Source organism: Archocentrus centrarchus, chromosome 13 (assembly GCF_007364275.1).
Source record: "Archocentrus centrarchus isolate MPI-CPG fArcCen1 chromosome 13, fArcCen1, whole genome shotgun sequence".
Taxonomy (NCBI): Eukaryota; Metazoa; Chordata; class Actinopteri; order Cichliformes; family Cichlidae; genus Archocentrus; species Archocentrus centrarchus.
The window spans coordinates 2,756,728-2,775,021 of NC_044358.1; the positions used below are offsets into that span (position 1 = coordinate 2,756,728).

The 18,294-nt window shown below is 43.8% G+C and overlaps 1 protein-coding gene across 4 annotated transcripts; it reads left to right on the plus strand.

The window, feature by feature from the left end:
- The first annotated feature begins 630 nt into the window (after positions 1 to 630).
- Positions 631 to 9,510, plus strand: LOC115791264 (uncharacterized). Of its 4 annotated transcripts, XM_030745441.1 has the most exons (8): positions 635 to 790; positions 1,606 to 1,639; positions 2,996 to 3,072; positions 4,226 to 4,331; positions 4,440 to 5,423; positions 6,104 to 6,256; positions 7,046 to 7,138; positions 8,419 to 9,510. In XM_030745441.1, exons 5-8 carry the CDS (start codon positions 4,440 to 4,442, stop codon positions 8,737 to 8,739), a joined length of 1,551 nt encoding a protein of 516 aa, XP_030601301.1. In that variant the 5' UTR covers positions 635 to 790; positions 1,606 to 1,639; positions 2,996 to 3,072; positions 4,226 to 4,331; the 3' UTR covers positions 8,740 to 9,510. The 4 variants fall into 4 exon arrangements, with proteins under 4 accessions (XP_030601298.1, XP_030601301.1, XP_030601299.1 ...); XM_030745438.1 differs by lacking the exon at positions 4,226 to 4,331 and having other exon boundaries at positions 631 to 790; XM_030745439.1 differs by lacking the exons at positions 635 to 790; positions 4,226 to 4,331 and adding an exon at positions 812 to 1,426.
- Positions 9,511 to 18,294: the final 8,784 nt, after the last annotated feature.

The following is an 18,294-nucleotide window of genomic DNA, read 5'->3' on the forward strand; positions in this document are numbered from 1 at the left end:
GACACAAACATAAACAATGGAGCGAGGAGAGAGATGTATGTTTTCTAGCTGGAAATACAGGAACTATTTTGAGTTTGTGTCAGCTAAAGATGACAACATCAAGGTTAGATGTGCACTCTGTGCTGGTGACAAAGTGCTATCTAGCTTCAAAAACACTATGTCAAATTTGAAGAAACATTTGGAGTCGCAGCACGGCACAGTCAAACTTACAGAGCAAATCCCTCCAGGTGGAGCAAAGCAGAGCTGCGGCTAATGCAGGAGGCCCCCCAGCACCCAAACAACAAAAGCTGGACTTCGGTGCAAAACCGGTAAGTGGGGGAGAGTTGAATCAGTTGGTCAGACAGTATGTAGTAGAGGAAATTCTGCCCTTAAACACGGCTGACTCGACCTCGTTTCATGGTTGCCATTTTTATGTGGGGTCGGTGGGGGGTTGTGTTGTTGTACCAAAAATGATCGTCTGCCAAAAAGTGATTTATGGTATTTGCCAAAAAATGATTTAAATGTATTTAAACAGCTGTAAATGACTTGCTGACCTACACTCTTAACCCAGATATTAATTGTAATTAAACGTTTTAGTAATCATTACTTATTCTTTCGTGTTTGGTAAAAATGTTGTCCCATTACTAAATCAAATTAGTTAACTGTACTTTTCTACACAAATATAGAGTGTAATGAACTTGTTAAGCAGAGATTACTAAAGATATTATGTTTTTGAAGTGAAGGGGCGGGGCATATTCAAACTCAGTCCTGCTGCAACATGCACCGTGGCAAGTTCAACGACTCCTGACTGGTAAGTGTGAAGAATAACTATTTTAAATAATTCTAGCTATTTCTTTGCTTAAAAGATAGCTGAGTTCCATGTGCAGATATAACTGAAAATTATAGTTACAGCCTACCGCCACCATTATCGACACTTTGGTAAAGTGAGGGGTTTTGGAATCGAAGTTAAATATCGCGAGTGGAGTGGCGAGCGCGAATGTTAGCATTGGCTTAGTGTTAGCATACTGACGAGTCTCAGTTTATAACGGACAGTTACTTTAGGAGAGATGTACTTTGCTGAAATAAACCTTTATTACACCAAGTTTAAGCCGAGTGTATCCTGTCTCTGAGGGTAATTTTTTTTAATCGAAAAAGCCGCTCCAGTAGTGTCAAGACAGCTAAATGCTATCGTTAGCTTAGCGTTTCACATCGTTCGTAACAGCATGTGCTTGTGTTAACCTAGTCCACGTTTTTTTTCTATACGGTTTCGTATGTACTGAAATGTAATGGTCGGACACAAAGGTTGAAATCTTGTATGACTAAAGAGCTGAAGCTGAGGTTATCGCCAGTTCTTCTTCTCCACCTCTGATCTCCAGACTCTTAAAATACAGAACTGACAACAAGTTAGAAACGTTATTAAACCTGTCAATTGTCTGCAGACAGAAGGGTAAGCCTAACTCATTTGGCAATATTTTAACTCTAATGTGAAATGGGAAAACAAAATTTTCAGGCTGAGAACAGAAATTTCAAAGGGAGACAGTATTTCAAAGTACCATATTTCCTTGATCACTGATGACATGGTTGTGGACAAGTGTGCTAAAATTTTATTATTTTTTGTTCTTACAGGTCCGTGTGAAGATGCAGTGGAAGTGCAAATACTGTGAGTTTACATCAGAGAAAAGGGGTTACCTCTTAAAACATTACAGGCTAAAACATGGAAGCTACACCAGAACTGTACCATTTCCTTGCTTACACCAAGAGTGTTTATGCACATTTAAGTCCATCAGTGCACTTAGGGTCCACTTATCCAAAATTCACCAGAAAGACCAAGATGCACAACTGTGTGAAACACTGACCTTTCACTGTCAGTCCTGTGATTTTTCTGCTGCTTGCACAGAGGCAGTTTTTATCACTCACTTGCGGAGTACACATTTAAAAGTTAATCACAGAGTCCACTGTCCATATAATGGGTGTAACTTTCATACTACTGTGTACTCCACATTCAATGCACACAGAAGTAAACAGCACAGAACAGGCAATTGGAAGATGTTCAAACCAGAAATAGTGTCTGGTAGTGAAACCAATGAAGTGGCAGAAGAGGAACATGGGCCCCCAAACAACACTGTTGATTTAGAAGGCAGCGAAGAGTCCAGCAATGAAGAGCATCATGATCTTGGGAAACAGTTGGAGCACAACCTAGCTGCTCTTTTTTTAAAGATGCAAACCATCCTCCACATTCCACAAAGTTCTATCGATGAAGTTATACAACAGCTCCTACATTTAAGTGAACTGTCCCAACCACTGCTGCACAATTCAGTCAAGGACATTTTGAAGCTACACACAGATGTAGATGATTCAACTGTGAAACAGGTAGTCAGGGCTGCCTCAGAGAGCAATATCATACTAAAGTATTGTGGCAAGGGTGGCTCCTTATCAACCTCTAAAAGGAGAGCAGCATATGTAAACAAAAACTTTGATGTGGTTATGCCAGTTGAGTACTTTATTGCCAGGGAAAAGAAATCTAGTGCTGTATATGTTCCTATAAATGCCATGTTACAGAAAATGTTGAACAGGGCAGACATTTTAGATAAAGCTCTTCCAGTACAAAAACATGTGCCACATGAGTACAGTACATACAGAGATGGTTTGTACTGTAAAGGAAATGGCCTCCTTAACAGCGAGGAATTCAGAATCGCTGTTGGACTTTACACAGATGATTTTGAAGTGTCCAATCCATTAGGGACATCTAAGAAGAAACATAAAATGAGTGCAGTGTATTGGGTGCTTGCCAATGTGCCATCAAAATATAGGTCCACACTCCAGTCCATTCAACTTGCTCTTTTATGTAAAGCCTCTGATGTAAAAGAATATGGCTATGCTAAATTTCTTCATCCTCTGATCCAGGATCTGGTTTCTTTGGAGCAAGATGGCCTATATGTTGAGAAGTTGGGAGCATGTGTCAAAGGCACAGTGTTGTATGTGGCTGCTGATAACTTGGCTGCTCATTCTTTTGCAGGATTCTTTGAGAGCTTTGGAGTGGACAAGTTCTGCAGGTTCTGCATGGCAACGAGGAGTGAGATCCAAGACAAGGAGGTAAGCTCGGGCTCTTTTGAACCCCGAACTGCAGACATTCACAACAAACAGGTACAGGAGGTACAGCAGGATCCCACTTTGGCAAAACAGTATGGTGTAAAGGGACGATGTGTACTAACTGACAGTCTGGAGCACTTTCATGTTGCTCGTGGCTATCCCCCTGACATCCTACACGACCTTTTTGAAGGGGTTGTTCCTGTTGAGTTATCACTCTGCATTTCAGAACTGATTTCTAAGAAATATTTCACATTAGAAACACTGAACCATGCTATCAAATCTTTTGCATATGCTTTTCATGACAAAACTGACCAGCCTCAGCCTATTGCCCAAGGCTTCTCTACCAAAGGGACCATAGGTGGAAATGGCCATGAGAACTGGGCTCTAATCAGGTTGCTCCCACTTCTCATTGGCCATAAAGTGCCTGAAGGGGACGATGCCTGGAACGTTCTGATGCTCCTTAAAGATATTGTTGAATTGGCTGTAGCAACAAGGCACACTGAAGAGTCTATACATTTCTTTGACTGCAAAGTGTCAGAACACAGAGAACTGTTGCAAACTACATTCCCAAATTTCAAATTGCGTCCAAAACACCACTTCATTGAGCATTATCCTGAGATGATTAAGGCATTTGGCCCACTGTCAGATGTCTGGACAATGCGTTTCGAGGGAAAACATAAATTCTTCAAGCGGGTCATTCGTAATGCACACAACTTCAGACATGTGGCACTTACACTGGCTGTAAAGCATCAGAAAATGATGGCTTACTGTTTGGACACAAGTTCGTTTTTCAAGCCCTCAGTTGAGCTGGACAAAGTTACCACAGCACTGATCACATCTTTCCCCGAGAATGTCCAACAAGTTTTCTGCAAGAGAGTACCCCAGCTTACAAAGGTTCTGGTTGCATCATCAGTCTCTGTAGATGGAATTAGATATTGTGCTGATATGATACTCTCTGTCGGTTCATGTTCAGGCCTCCCAAATTTCAAACAGATCAAGCAGATTGTGGCAATAAACACAGAGATCTTGTTTGTGTGCAATACAATGACGGCATGGTACCATGAACATTTCAGATCATTTGAACTCTGTGGCAGCGCAAATCCCTCTTTGTGTGTGGTGGAACTAAAAGAGCTGAATGATGTTTTCCCTCTGTCAGCATACAGATTTGGAGAAAATTCAGCAGTGACACTCACTCGCTATATTCTGTGTTGAGAAACCACAAGTGTTGTCAGTACTAGCATTGCTCTGGATAGAGTCTAAATGTAAGCCTAATTGGTAATTTTGTATCTTTTTTGATAAGCCATATGTTAAACTGAATATCTATGTCTTTGTGTATATATTTCTAATAAGCTATTTTTTTTATTTCCAAGATGGCAGCACACCAGAAGATGACCTTGAGAGTAATTTTCACAGAGACAGATATAAGAAAGGTTGTTCTGAATACAAGACCTACTACAGTGGAGGATTTGATAGGCAAGCTTAAAGAATCACTGGGACTTAATTTCAACTTCAGTCTCCAGTACCAAGATCCTGAATTCAATTATGAAGTGTGCAATCTGACAGATATCGAAGATCTTCCTGAAAAACCAACAGTCAAGGTCATCCCTCTACTTGAGTTGGTATCTGTCTCAACATCTGAAGAAATTTTGAGTGGCACACCCAGTGTAGCAGATACAGAGATCCTCTCTACATCCTCGCAGGAGCGACAGAAACAGTGGCCAGATTGTTTTGATATCCCAGATTTTTCTGTTGATGTAGCATATAGACTTAGGCAAGCAGATCTTCAGTTTCTTCGTGATGGTACGCACCTGAAAGTAACAAAAGAGCTGAAACATGAGATTCTTGAAAGATTGGCAGAGAGCATGTATAGTTACACAGCATACCCAAATAATGCTCAGTTCGAAAGTGTTGCACAAGCCCTCATAAGCAAGCACCCCTCTCTCCAGGAGCGAGGCTCAACCAGTCGCTGTAGCGGCTGGAAAAATAGTCTAAAATTTAAAATGGCTAATTACAGAACAAAGCGCAGAAGATCAGGGTGCCTTGATGTAGCAGTAAATGCAGGGAAACGAGGAGGGCATTCAACTGAAGGAGAACCAGCCAACAAGAACATCAAGAAGGCAAAGAAAGGCGAGATCAACTTCTTACCCAACTTTCCAGACGGATTTAATCAGGTAGCCCTTGAGGGTGCCCGCAAAGACTTGGTTAATGAAATGCAGAAGAGAACACCAAATGGACAGCTTGTAAAAGAGAAGATGGATCTGACGTTTGCATTGAGAAGAAAAGAGGTGGTGGAGTCAGAACCTGCCGTATGTGAGATGGTGGAACGTTGGCCTGCTCTTTTCACAGAAGATCAGGTTAGTTCATTCATGAATAAAATAATGAGAACTTTTTTTTTTAAATATGTGTCTGTGTTTCTCTTAGGAAACTGCCTTTATAAAACCTAAAAATATTTATCTGTTAGCCATTCCCACTGTCAGCAAAAAAAAAAGTAATTTTACCATGCAGGACATGGTAGTTGCTATCTACAGCTGCCTTTATCTTTTTTTGGTAAGGAATATTGTATATTGAGTTGGTCGTTATTGTGAAATCAACACCCTGATGCAGAACTCTGATTTCAGATTATTCTGAAGAGGTTTATCATCTATTAATTCCCTATTCACGGTACGCTATCCTGCTTATTAAAAGGTTACTTGCCAACAAAAATATATAATTTGACACAAAATATTAATAGTCTGTTTATATGTAGCAATGGTCTGCTACACAAAAGTAACACAATACTACAAACAATCAGGGCAGTAGAAAAGCAACTCCTGTGTTGTGTGCGGTACAAAGTTTTGTTAAAGAAGTTTGACTAGAATAACTGAAATATCCCCAAATTTAAAGTGTTAAGTGAGTGAGTTGAAGGGGGCTTTGTGTTTTACAGCTGACCATGTCCACACCTGTGCAATTTTTATTGCTGTCCTCACTCTGGTGCTTCCACCTTCAGTTATTAGCTGTAAAGATGTAATATTGGAGCATTTTCTGTATTTTGCAGGTATGCATGGAGTTCAACAGGATTGTTGGCAAGAATCTCAAACAGGAATTCTATGAGAGCATTGATCGGCACAGTCCTCGTCTTATCGAGATTTTTCGATCCAAGAGAGGGAACATTGGCCAAATGTTGACACAGCTTTCCCAACAAACAAAGGTTGGTCCTATTAATCACTTGCATTGTGTGCAACAGCTCATGTAATGACTTGGCTTTAAGTCCAACTGTATTTATTTTCATGCTTCACATAGATTGTTGAAATGATTAAAAGATTTTGAATTTAGGGATGGAAAAACAAGGCTGAGTTTCTGAACTTCACTTAAACTTTCAGAGAACTTCAGTAAAACCTGCTAGTTCTTCTCAGTGTTAAGGGTGTTACTGTCTCAGTCGGTTAATTAACCATGAGCCATGTATTTCTTAAATTTTAGGGAATGTGCCTTCAAAAGTCCTTGATTACCATTAGGGATGCACTGATATTAAAATGTGGGATGATATCGATACCCGATATTAATATTGCTGTTATGGCAGATAACTGATAATGTATACAATATATATATTTCACTACCCTTTCGACACCTTGGAAAAAACAAAACAATCCCACAGCTGACATTGATTCTCTGCTTCAGATGAACTCCTCACAATCTTGCGCTGCATTGCTGTCACATGACCAAACAAATACCACATGACCAACCTCCTCCCCTGCCCGTCCGGAATCAAATGACAAGAAGATGGAAATAGATATGGGTTGTTAATATTGGCCCAGTTTTGTTTATCGGACCAATACTCACATGTTAACAAATGACTAATATTGGCTGATACCGATGTTAATGCCGATATATTGTACATTCGTAATAACGATGCTTAAGAAGATGTGGGGACTTTATATTTTTTGATACAATCAATTGTGCTTAGTTACTTGCTTATTTTTGTCATTTTACTGCCCAAAAGACTGCAGAGCCAACTGATATTCGAACACTGGTGCTCAGAGGACTTCCTGTTATCCTTGGTGACAACCCCACAGACTTCTACAAACCAGCCTTTGTAAGTAATTTTACTTAAAGACTACCTAAAGGAACAATAACAACTCAATCTTGAATTTTCACTCTTATACACGGTTCTCATGGGTCTTTGAAATACTTTAAATTCTTTAATATTTACTTTGCAATAATGTTTTGCAGCTGTGTTGTATGACCTATTTATCCAAAGTCAGTGTATTACTTGAATTAAGTGCCATTTGACACGGCCCCGGTTTGGAGAAGCAGCAGAGGTACTGGTGTAGGAAACTAAGCAATATACTGCTGTGATCAGTGTTTATAACAACATTATTTTAGCCACCTAAAAAATCTAGATCAGTGAAATGTACACTATACACAGAATATTTTCACTGCATTACCTTACTGTCAGTCAGACTTCTGACATAAAATTACTTTTATATAAGTTGTATATAGATTTCTCCTGCCAAACTTCATAGACAAAATCTGTTTACTTTGCTGAACAGAGGAACGGCTCTTCTACTGCTGCCTCAGTCTGTTCGATTGTGTTATTATTTGATTGGTTTGGATTCACTAAAATCACACAGTAGCACACATTTAAGGATCAAGGACATGCTAGACTAACAACTCTTGTGTTCTGTGAGGTAAAATTACTAATTTTTCCTATGGCATTTGGTTGGCATGAAGAGAGTGCTGTAACTTAATTTTCTAGTCAGATAGGTCCGTTGGACAGCAGTTTGAGATGCTGAAAATAGTATGCGTCCACTAAAACTGATATAAATTTTTGACTTATCTAAAAATACAAGTTGCAGCAGTACATTGCTTATCTACCTACACTGATCCACCTGCTGCTTCTCCAAAGTGGGGAAAGGCTGACCACCATCTACTGTAGGTAAGTATGCTGACCATCTGTAAGCACCTCATGCAACCCACTTTAAAGGGATAGTTTTTTTTTTTTTTTTTTATATATATATCTTAATTTATATCTTATGCTATGCTGTGTTGGGTTCATGTCAGGATTTGGGCATAGACAGACAGGCGTGGGAAAACAGATGGCAGTTCCAGTGATTGAAGAAAACTTGTGAGCATAGTTTTAAACAATTCAAAGGATAAGGTATTGTTCCACTTAGCACTAGCACATGAAGATGCTGGATAGATGTTCTTTTGTGGAGCTCCAACTCATTCAACATTTACACTAGGAAACTAGGGCTGCATAGCATGATAAAACAGATATGACAGAAATTTCAATTTGATTGTGGAAGTTATTTTTTTTTATCAATTATTGATGGTCACTGAAATATCACTGTTGTGCTCTTGTCATTTATAAAGGACTCAGATGATGATGACTCTTTCCGCAACATTGACATTGGGATCCTCCTTGTTGAACCTGAAGGTGCTGTGCCCTCATCCTCCCTGCATCTCAGTCCAGCCTCACTAAAAATTGTCATTGAGGGAGAAGTGGTGATGGACAACATTCAAGACCTGCCAAAAGCTATGTGTCTTCTCTTTGGACTTGCATATGCAATGCATCTCAGTTACCCCATTTCTATGAAGTTCACGTTCCAGTTCATCCAACAGGTATTTCTTGAGCTGGGCCACGTTGAACTAAAACCAAAGTTACAAACATTGAAAAACCAGCTTGCGATGTAACGAAATGTCTTGTGTGTTGTCAGTGAACAGTCAGGGGGTTGAAAATATACTCAATGCAGATGGAGTTGATAAAGTTGCTCTTATCTAATGCAGTTCAGTGCAGCAGTACTGCCACAACTTTTATTTCTTAAGAAAGTTTGTAATGTTCAGCTTACAGTGTTATAAGAGACATCAGTGTCCAGCCACTTGTACTCTAAAAAACAGGATTTAGAAGTGTATGCTCAGGGCTCCATAGTAATATTTAGTTGATACAGTTAAAGGAAAATTCAGCACTTTTCATGTAAACGTCCAGTTTGTGTTGATGGTAAATGTAGTCATTTGAAGCAGTAAATTCAAAATAATGTAATTCTTCCTCAACAGCAACATTACTGCTTATTTTACAGGTTTTTTCAGTCAATAGCAGCACAGGAATTTATTGCTTCAGTTGATTACATTTACTAACAACACAGACTGTACATTTACATAAAACATGCAAAATCTTCCCTTAAACATAGTTGATCTGTTCATTTTCCAAGTTGGAGATTGTGTCCTATTTTAAGGTGTCCAGTTTTTTTCAAAAGGATGCAAATATTTTTGTTGAATGCTGCTGCATTTGTATTCCTTCTCTAAACATGTTAGAATTGAGTTCAAGCACATATGCCTATTTTTACTTGCCTTTTGTATGGCAAACTTTTTTTTGAATGGCTACTGTTTTGATACTTTTTTATACTTCTGAAAAACATGACAAACTACAGTTAAAATTGTCTTTTGCGTAAGTATTCTGCAAAAAATAAAATATTGGAATGTTGAAATGTATTTGATTTATTCTCTTTACAATTTAGTGTTACATTCAATACAACTTGAACATAAAAAGGGTAATAGGAAGAGGGTAAGAGGAAATGTTATTAATTATATTAACAAAATATAAATAGCTTTAAATGTTAAATTGCTTATTTGCTTTACAGTTTAGCTTAAAAGTAATTTTCACTCTTAATCCAAATTAGTTGAGTTTACTAGAAAATCGCGTGGAAACTCGTTGCCTTAAACCATTCTAGTTTTTACACAAAGATGAAACTAAACATGTTTAGTTGTGTTAACTTAGAACCTTAGTGCAATGTATCAAACATGTTCAGTAGTATTTACTAAAATTGATTAGCTCACATAAATAGGAAGAAATTTATATGAGGTAATCAATTTTAGTTAAGACTACTAAACATGTTTAGTTGTGTTAACTTAGAACCTTAGTACAATGTATCAAACATGTTTAGTAGTATTTACTAAAATTGATTAGCTCACATAAATGGGAAGAAATTTATATGAGGTAATCAATTTTAGTAAAGACTACTAAACATATTTAGTTTCATCTTTGTGTAAAAACTAGAATGGTTTAAGGCAACGAGTTTCCACGCGATTTTCTAGTAAACTCAACTAATTTGGGTTAAGAGTGTATATCTGTGAAACGTGTCAAACAGATCTCTTGTGTCATGGTCCTGGGCCGTCTGCCCAGCATTTTGTGTTTAGTTCTGTCTTCCCTGAGTTTTGTTGTTTTTCAGTTGTTTTGATACGTTTGTTCCCCTCGTCCCTGTCTCCCCTGCTCCATGTTCTTGTCATGATGTCTTGTCCCTGACCTCCTGTGTTTTCATGTTGAGTTTATTCCTAGTGTTGTGACTAGTCTGTGTCTCTGCCCCGTGTCTGTGTGCCAGTCCCCCGTATGTAGTCTGCGTGCGCCTTGGTTAGTCACTTCCTGTATTATTTTGACAGTCGTATGTTCCCTGTGCTTTGTGTTTAGTTTTGCTTCCCATGTTGTTAGTTTCATTTGCTTCACCTGTTGTTCCCTGCTGTTTCCTCTTGCCCTGATTACCCAGTGTGTACTTAAGCCCTCAGTTTTGTTTTGTTCTCTGTCGCGTCGTCTTCAGTGTTCCCTCGCTGTGTGTCTCCCTGCTCCTCCTCAGGTTTTGGTTTAGTCCCTTCCCAGTATAGGTTTGTTTTGTATTTTTCCAATAAATCCTGTTTTTTGAGTCTGCATCCTGGGGTCCAATTCTGCCTGCCACACACACACGCCATGACAGAACGACGCGACCATTTCAAAGACCCCGCGGACTCAGACCTGCGTGAACGGCAGCTAGCTGTGCAAGCTCACCTGCAGGAAGTGGTGAGGAGGAAGCCGTGGCTGGCTCCCGAGTATGAGGGACAGCTCCGCCGCTCTCACCGCGCTTGGGGAGACTCCAGCTGGGTTAAAGGGTCTCCGCGTCAGAGCTTGCCGCTCTCTCCACCTCCGCCGCCACAGCCCTGTTCATCAGCCGCACTGCAGCAACCGCCCGATACCATTGCCCCACCTCTGCCCCAGCCTTTAGGGATTAAGCTGGGCGGGTTCTCCCTGGCATCAGATTCGCCCCCGCCCGAACCTTTCGGGAAAAGGCTGGGCGGGCTCACTTCCTCATCAGACAGTCCTTTGCCTGCTGCTTCTCTTGCCAGCTCTGCTTCCCTTCCTCTCCCTACGACGCGGAAGCAGCGCTCGCGATTCAGGAAGAGGAGCACGGAGCCAGCAACCCATGACAAGAAGCAGGAATCAGTCACTGTGAGAGAGATGTCCTGTATTGACTCTGCCAGCCCTCCAATGGATCCTGCAGATGCTTCCGTCTTCTTGGACCGGGAACTTGGGCCAGAGGTTCGAAGATTCTTCAGAATCTCCTCCCGGATTTATAACTGTACTGACTCGAAAGCCTTTTCCATTGGATTTTCTGCTGTGCTCAGTCTCTTAGACACCCACCCTCGCTTATTGCTGTCACCCACTATTGCCGGCTGGATGGCTTCTGCTGTTCGTGTGGAGGCACAGATTAGAGCACTGAACTCTCTGTCTTCAGCATCACCAGCAGCAGCACCACAGTTACCCACGCCGCCTGCACCACAGACCACTGTAGCAGCCTCCGAGCCACAGCAGTCAGAGCCCCCAGTGTTAGCTGCAGCAGCTCCTCAGCCACTCCCATCAGAGCCCCAGCTCCCTCAGTCAGCCTCTGTAGCTCTCCCCGCTTCAACTTCCCCAGTGCCAGCTCTCCCCGCTTCAGCTCCCTCAGCCTCAGCTTTCCCTAGCTCTCAGTCAGTTTCCACGCAGTCAGCTCTCCCTAGCTCTCAGCCTGCTCGCCCTCAGTCAGCAGCAGCTCCAGCCGCTCTAGTTCACCCTGCCTCAGCTTTGCCCCCTCCAGTGGTTTCTCTTTCTGTGATCCCCTTGGTCAGTTTAGTTTCACCTCCAGTCCCTTCATCTTCAGTTTTAGTCTCAGTCCCCTCATCCTCCTCAGCGTCAGCCCCCTCGTCCTCAGTCACCTCAGTCCCCTCATCCTCCTCAGCTTCAGCCCCCTCGTCCTCAGTCACCTCAGTCCCCTCATCCTCCTCAGCTTCAGTCCCCTCGTCCTCAGTCACCTCAGTCCCCTCTTCCTCAGTCACCTCAGTCCAGTCAGCTTCCCCGGTCCCCACAGCCAGTGCTTCAGCTTTGCCCCCTTCAGTGGCGTCACTTCCCTTAACTCCCTTGGTCTCTCCAATCAGTTTAGTTTCATCTTCAGTTCTAGTCGCAGTCTCCTCGGTTTCCTCTGTGCCCTCTGTCCCCGTAGTCCCTCAGGTCCCCGTAGTCCCTCAGGTCCCCGTAGTCCCTCAGGTCCCCGTAGTCCCTTACTCTACTTCCACTTCTGGTCCCTCAGTCCCTCAGTTCCCAGTAGTCCCTTCAGCTCTCCCTAACGCCCGGCCTGCTTCCACGCAGCCGGCTCTCCCTAGCGCCCGGCCTGCTTCCACGCAGCCGGCTCTCCCTAGCGCCCGGCCTGCTTCCACGCAGCCGGCTCTCCCTAGCGCCCGGCCTGCTTCCACGCAGCCGGCTCTCCCTAGCGCCCGGCCTGCTTCCACGCAGCCAGTCGTCTCCCGGCCTGCTTCCACGCAGCCAGTCGTCTCCCGGCCTGCTTCCACGCAGCCAGTCGTCTCCCGGCCTGCTTCCACGCAGCCAGTCGTCTCCCGGCCTGCTTCCACGCAGCCAGTCGTCTCCCGGCCTGCTTCCACGCAGCCAGTCGTCTCCCGGCCTGCTTCCACGCGGCCCCTAGTGCCAGTTCCCTTAGCTTCAGTCCCGTCAGTTTTGGTCCCTTTTGTTCCCTCCTCTGGTCCCTCAGCTCCTTTCGTTGTGGTTCCCCCTGCAGCCTCAGTCCCAGTCTCCTCTGTTCCTGCTCCCCCGACTCCAGTTTCCCCGCAGTCAGCTTCGGTCCCCTCACCTCTCCCGCAGTCAGCTTCGGTCCCCTCACCTCTCCCGCAGTCAGCTTCCCCAGTGTCAGCTTCCCCGTCCTCAGCTTCCACACTCCTAGCTCCCTCCGTGTCAGCTCCCTCAGTGTCAGCCTTAGTTCCCTCCTGTACTTCCATTCCTGGTCCCTCGGTCCCCCTAGGTCCCTCAGCCTCCCTGCAGTCACAGTCCATAGCGTCAGCTCCCTCGCCCTCCATAGCGTCAGCTCCCTCGCCCTCCATAGCGTCAGCTCCCTCGCCCTCCATAGCGTCAGCTCCCTCGCCCTCCATAGTGTTAGCTTCCACGCACCCACCATCACATGCACCTGGTCCATCCCCCAAGCAGCCCCAGCTGCTCAGTGAAGTAGCTGTGTGCCCTACACCGCAGACCCAGCCTGCACATTCGGAGCCTCACCTTGTAGGCCCCGTTCAGCCCAAGGGTCCGGCTCAGTCGGAGCCGTGTTTGAAGCCCAAGGGTTACGCTCAGTTGGAGCGTCGGGCTCGGTTCGAGCCTCCTGCCTCGTCTTGCCGCCGCCGCTTGGAGCGCGGTCGGCCCCCAGTCTGGTCTCCTCGCCGCCGCCGCCTGGAGCGCGGTCGGCCCTCAGTCTCGCCTCGCCGCCGCCGCCGCCTGGAGCGCGGTCGGCCCTCAGCCTCGTCTCGCCGCCGCCGCCGCCTGGAGCGCGGTCGGCCCTCAGCCTCGTCTCGCCGCCGCCGCCGCCTGGAGCGCGGTCGGCCCTCAGCCTCGTCTCGCCGCCGCCGCCGCCTGGAGCGCGGTCGGCCCTCAGCCTCGTCTCGCCGCCGCCGCTGGAGCCGCGGTCGGCCCCCAGTCTCGTCTCCTCGCCGCCGCCGCTGGAGCCGCGGTCGGCCCCCAGTCTCGTCTCCTCGCCGCCGCCGCTGGTGCCGCGGTCGGCCCCCTGCCTCGACTCCTCGTCGCCGCCGCTGGTGCCGCGGTCGGCCCCCTGCCTCGACTCCTCGTCGCCGCCGCTGGTGCCGCGGTCGGCCCCCTGCCTCGACTCCTCGTCGCCGCCGCTGGTGCCGCGGTCGGCCCCCTGCCTCGACTCCTCGTCACCGCCGCTGGTGCCGCGGTCGGCCCCCTGCCTCGACTCCTCGTCGCCGCCGCTGGTGCCGCGGTCGGCCCCCTGCCACGACTCCTCGTCGCCGCCGCTGGAGCCGCGGTCGCCCGCCTGAGAGGTTTGGACTCTGCTTTTTGGCCCCTTGGCCTGGACGGCCCCCTGAACTATGGACTGTTTGTTCCCCCTGGCCGTTGCTCTTTTTGTTTCTGTTTTTGTCATAGCTCCTGAACTGTTCCTTGTTTTGACCCCGTTTTGGACATTGGAGCTCTCCGGCCTTGTGCCGTCGCTTTTTGTTTCATCCAGTTGTTTTTTTTCTCATTCCTGTGTTTTGTCCCTGTTTTTGGACTTTGTCCCGGCCTTGTGCCCCTGCTGTTTTTGTTCTGACATTGTGATTTTTGATGTTTTGCTCCCTGCCTTTGTTGCTCCCTGCCTGGTTTTGTTTTTGTTCCGGTCCCTCCGTCCTGGTCCCCCGCCTCCCTCCCTGGTCTGGTTTTGTTTCCTGTTTTGGCCGTCGGGTGCCGGCCTTTGAGGGGGGGGTGCTGTCATGGTCCTGGGCCGTCTGCCCAGCATTTTGTGTTTAGTTCTGTCTTCCCTGAGTTTTGTTGTTTTTCAGTTGTTTTGATACGTTTGTTCCCCTCGTCCCTGTCTCCCCTGCTCCATGTTCTTGTCATGATGTCTTGTCCCTGACCTCCTGTGTTTTCATGTTGAGTTTATTCCTAGTGTTGTGACTAGTCTGTGTCTCTGCCCCGTGTCTGTGTGCCAGTCCCCCGTATGTAGTCTGCGTGCGCCTTGGTTAGTCACTTCCTGTATTATTTTGACAGTCGTATGTTCCCTGTGCTTTGTGTTTAGTTTTGCTTCCCATGTTGTTAGTTTCATTTGCTTCACCTGTTGTTCCCTGCTGTTTCCTCTTGCCCTGATTACCCAGTGTGTACTTAAGCCCTCAGTTTTGTTTTGTTCTCTGTCGCGTCGTCTTCAGTGTTCCCTCGCTGTGTGTCTCCCTGCTCCTCCTCAGGTTTTGGTTTAGTCCCTTCCCAGTATAGGTTTGTTTTGTATTTTTCCAATAAATCCTGTTTTTTTGAGTCTGCATCCTGGGGTCCAATTCTGCCTGCCACACACACACGCCATGACATCTTGTGAATGATTTCAGGTCATTTTTTTGTGAGAAACAGCATTTCTATCACAAGGTAGAAGCTGCAATCAGTTTTTGGCAAAGTGAGTTTTTTTTTTTTTTTTATTAAGCTAAAAAATGTGATTGACATTAAAAATGTCTTTCTAAACAGAAATCTGGCTCAGAAGGCTGCAGAAATCCCAACAAATATGACATCAAAGTTCTATAAAGATATTTTTAGTGGCCGAAAAACACTGGATTCATTATAATGTAGGTACAATAACACGGACTCCCAAAGATTCTTGAAAAACAGTTTATTTCTTCATTTTATATATAAACCTTCATAAATCATGTTGACTGCACTCTACCAATATAAGCAAAGATATTACACATCAAAGCACACAGAAATGTCAGAATCACTTTATGGCAGACGATCACGTTTTGGGACAACACCGGCAGCTCTTGCATGTAACTAATAAAGTAACTTGTAATCTAACTTAGTTACTTCCAAAATTAAGTAATCAGTAAAGTAACTAAGTTACTTTTTGAAGGAGTAATCAATAATCAGTAATTGGATTACTTTTTCAAGGTAACTATGCCATCAGTGCCTATAGCCTATATACTTAATTTGTTTAAAGCTTGTAAATTCATGTGTGAAATGTGGCTTAATATCAGTAAATATAATAGCAATTATAGATAGTGTAAAAATCACAAAAGTTATCATGCTGATATTGTGTGAATTAAAGTCCTGAACTACATTGTGTGCACATGTACTATCAGAATGTTCTGGCATAATTTCAACCTCTGTTATGTTAGGTCACTTTTTTAATTTTCAAATTGACTGTCAAGTGAGCTTGACTAGAGCAATGATGTTACAGCCATCTTCTTCTGTTAATTAATTTCCATCAAGGAAGAAGTCAAGCTAGTGGAGGCAATGTGATATGTTGGGTGATATTCTATTGGAAAACATTGGTCCTGCCATTAATATGGCTGCCTTGATACATACCACCAATCTAAAAATAAGCCTACATATGCCGTAATGGCAGTGGCCCCTGTCTCACAGCAGGAATGGTTTGAGGAACAAGTTTCAAGTGTTTACTTCAAATTACTGAGCTCACAGTGTGATAAAAATTCATCAAGTGAATGTCTCACTTTGCAATTTACAGGAAGATTTGGGGTCATTACTCAAAAAGTAATATATTGTACATTGCTAAATATCTGCCAGTTTTTCCCTGCTATTGTCTCTGTGATCTGAATTTAAGCAACTGTAATAACCACTGTTATTTAGATAATTGGAGAACGTATGTAGTGCAGGTGAGATATTTCTTTGATTCATAACTTTAAGATGAGTACTGAATTTAAGAATATGCATAAGCAGTTTTGTGGCTCATTGGTATATAAGTATCCATACAGATATTCCCTGTTTAATCAGTCAAACATCTTACAAGTATAATGTGATTCGCATAACAGGCTTGAAGCACTATAAAAACATGGGTTATTTATACCCCATCTAGTAAAGATACTAAATCTGCTGCTCTGCTAACATACTATGCCTCTTCTGCAGACATGTTAGAGAAAGTCATTTTTTTCTGCAGGTTATGAATATAATCAATGTAAACCTTAAACTAGATAAGATAAGATAAGATAGTGTTTATTTGTCACATGCACAGTTATACACAGTACAATGCACAGTGAAATGTATTTTGTACCTGCAACCTTATATACACACACATATAAATAAGAAGAATAAAAATAAAAAAAAGTAATTCACACTATACACTATACTCTATATACTATACACTATACACAGTTTTTAAATTATAATATTTACACTGTGCAATAATGGTCCAGTTAGGGCTCAGAGTTGAGCAGACGGATGGCTTGTGGGTAAAAACTCTTCTTCAACCTTTCAGTCTTAGTCCTCAGGCAGCGGTAACGCCGGCCTGATGGGAGCAGGGAGAAGAGAGAGTGTCCGGGGTGGCTGGGCTGTTTTAGGATCTTCATGGCCCTCAGCCTGCACTGCTTGGTGTAAATGTCCTGCAGGTTGACACTATACTTCAGTGTCTTTCGTCTAAGAGAATTAAATTATGCTGTAATTAAACCAATTTTTCTTTCAACCATTTTAGGAACTTCTCAGCTAGTCTTCAGGCAACCTGGACAAGACAAAGAAACATATTTAGTAGTCAAGGCATTTGTGAATAATATTGCCAGGCAACATTTGTTTGCAGCTGTACATTTGAGTTCTGAATGTATGCAAGTGCACCTTGACTGTTAAATCTTGCGATTAAACTATAGACATCCTAGGGACTCCATGGGGCTCTGACCAGGTTTACCTGTCTCCTGGAACTCTGGTTGTGCCCAGGCCTCTAGGACAGGTTATCCATCTGTCACTGATCCCAGATGAGTCCTGTTAAGCAGCTTTGCATCAGACCCAGCCAGTAGCTGCTACAGTCTGTCAGGCTACAAAGAAGCTGTTGCCATTGTCCAAGTTTTCTGTCGTGCCTATGAGTGTGTGTGTGTGTGTGTGTGTGTGTGTGTGTGTGTGTGTGTGTGTTTCTTTTAGAATTTAGTTCTGGTCAGTGGCAGCCTGGATTCTGCTGTCTACAGGACCTGTTGTGAGACTTGCTGCAGGCTCAGCTTTGGTTCAAAGTGCTGCTTGGAATGGTACACATGAAGAGATTTTTGATACTTCTTACTTGCTAAAATCTAGCCTCTTTTGATGTAGACAAATGCATACTGATATTCACCCTGCTTTTTCTGGTAATATTTATGTTCTTTAAAGTTTACAGCCAATGCCTTGTGTGCATTGCACATTAACCCTTTAAAGAAAAGCACCCAGAAAGCACTGAGAGTTTTGTGTGTTTACTGAGGCTTTGGGTCAAACCAAACACACCGACATGTCCTGCTATGTTACTTTAGGTGAACGTTAAAGGCTCCTGTGACCCTTGATTAACAGAAAGAGTAAAAGTAGAAAGAGTTTATTTAACATCAACATGGAATTAATTGCAAGATTGTTCCCTGTTGTCATCACAGTAACAGAAAGGGTAAAGTCCTACAAAAATGAAGGAAATAAATGTACTGTATTTTTGGGTCAAATGCAGCATTAAAATGACACCAAGATTTTTTTTTTCCCGCTGACTCTTA

Coding starts and splice junctions, on each gene's coding strand:
- LOC115791264 (XM_030745438.1), top strand. CDS start 3,040: ATGGCAACGAGGAGTGAGATCCAAGACAAGGAG. Junction 3,073..4,439: donor GTGAGATCCAAGACAAGGAG/GTAAGCTCGGGC, acceptor TTTATTTCCAAG/ATGGCAGCACACCAGAAGAT. Junction 7,139..8,418: donor ACTTCTACAAACCAGCCTTT/GTAAGTAATTTT, acceptor TCATTTATAAAG/GACTCAGATGATGATGACTC.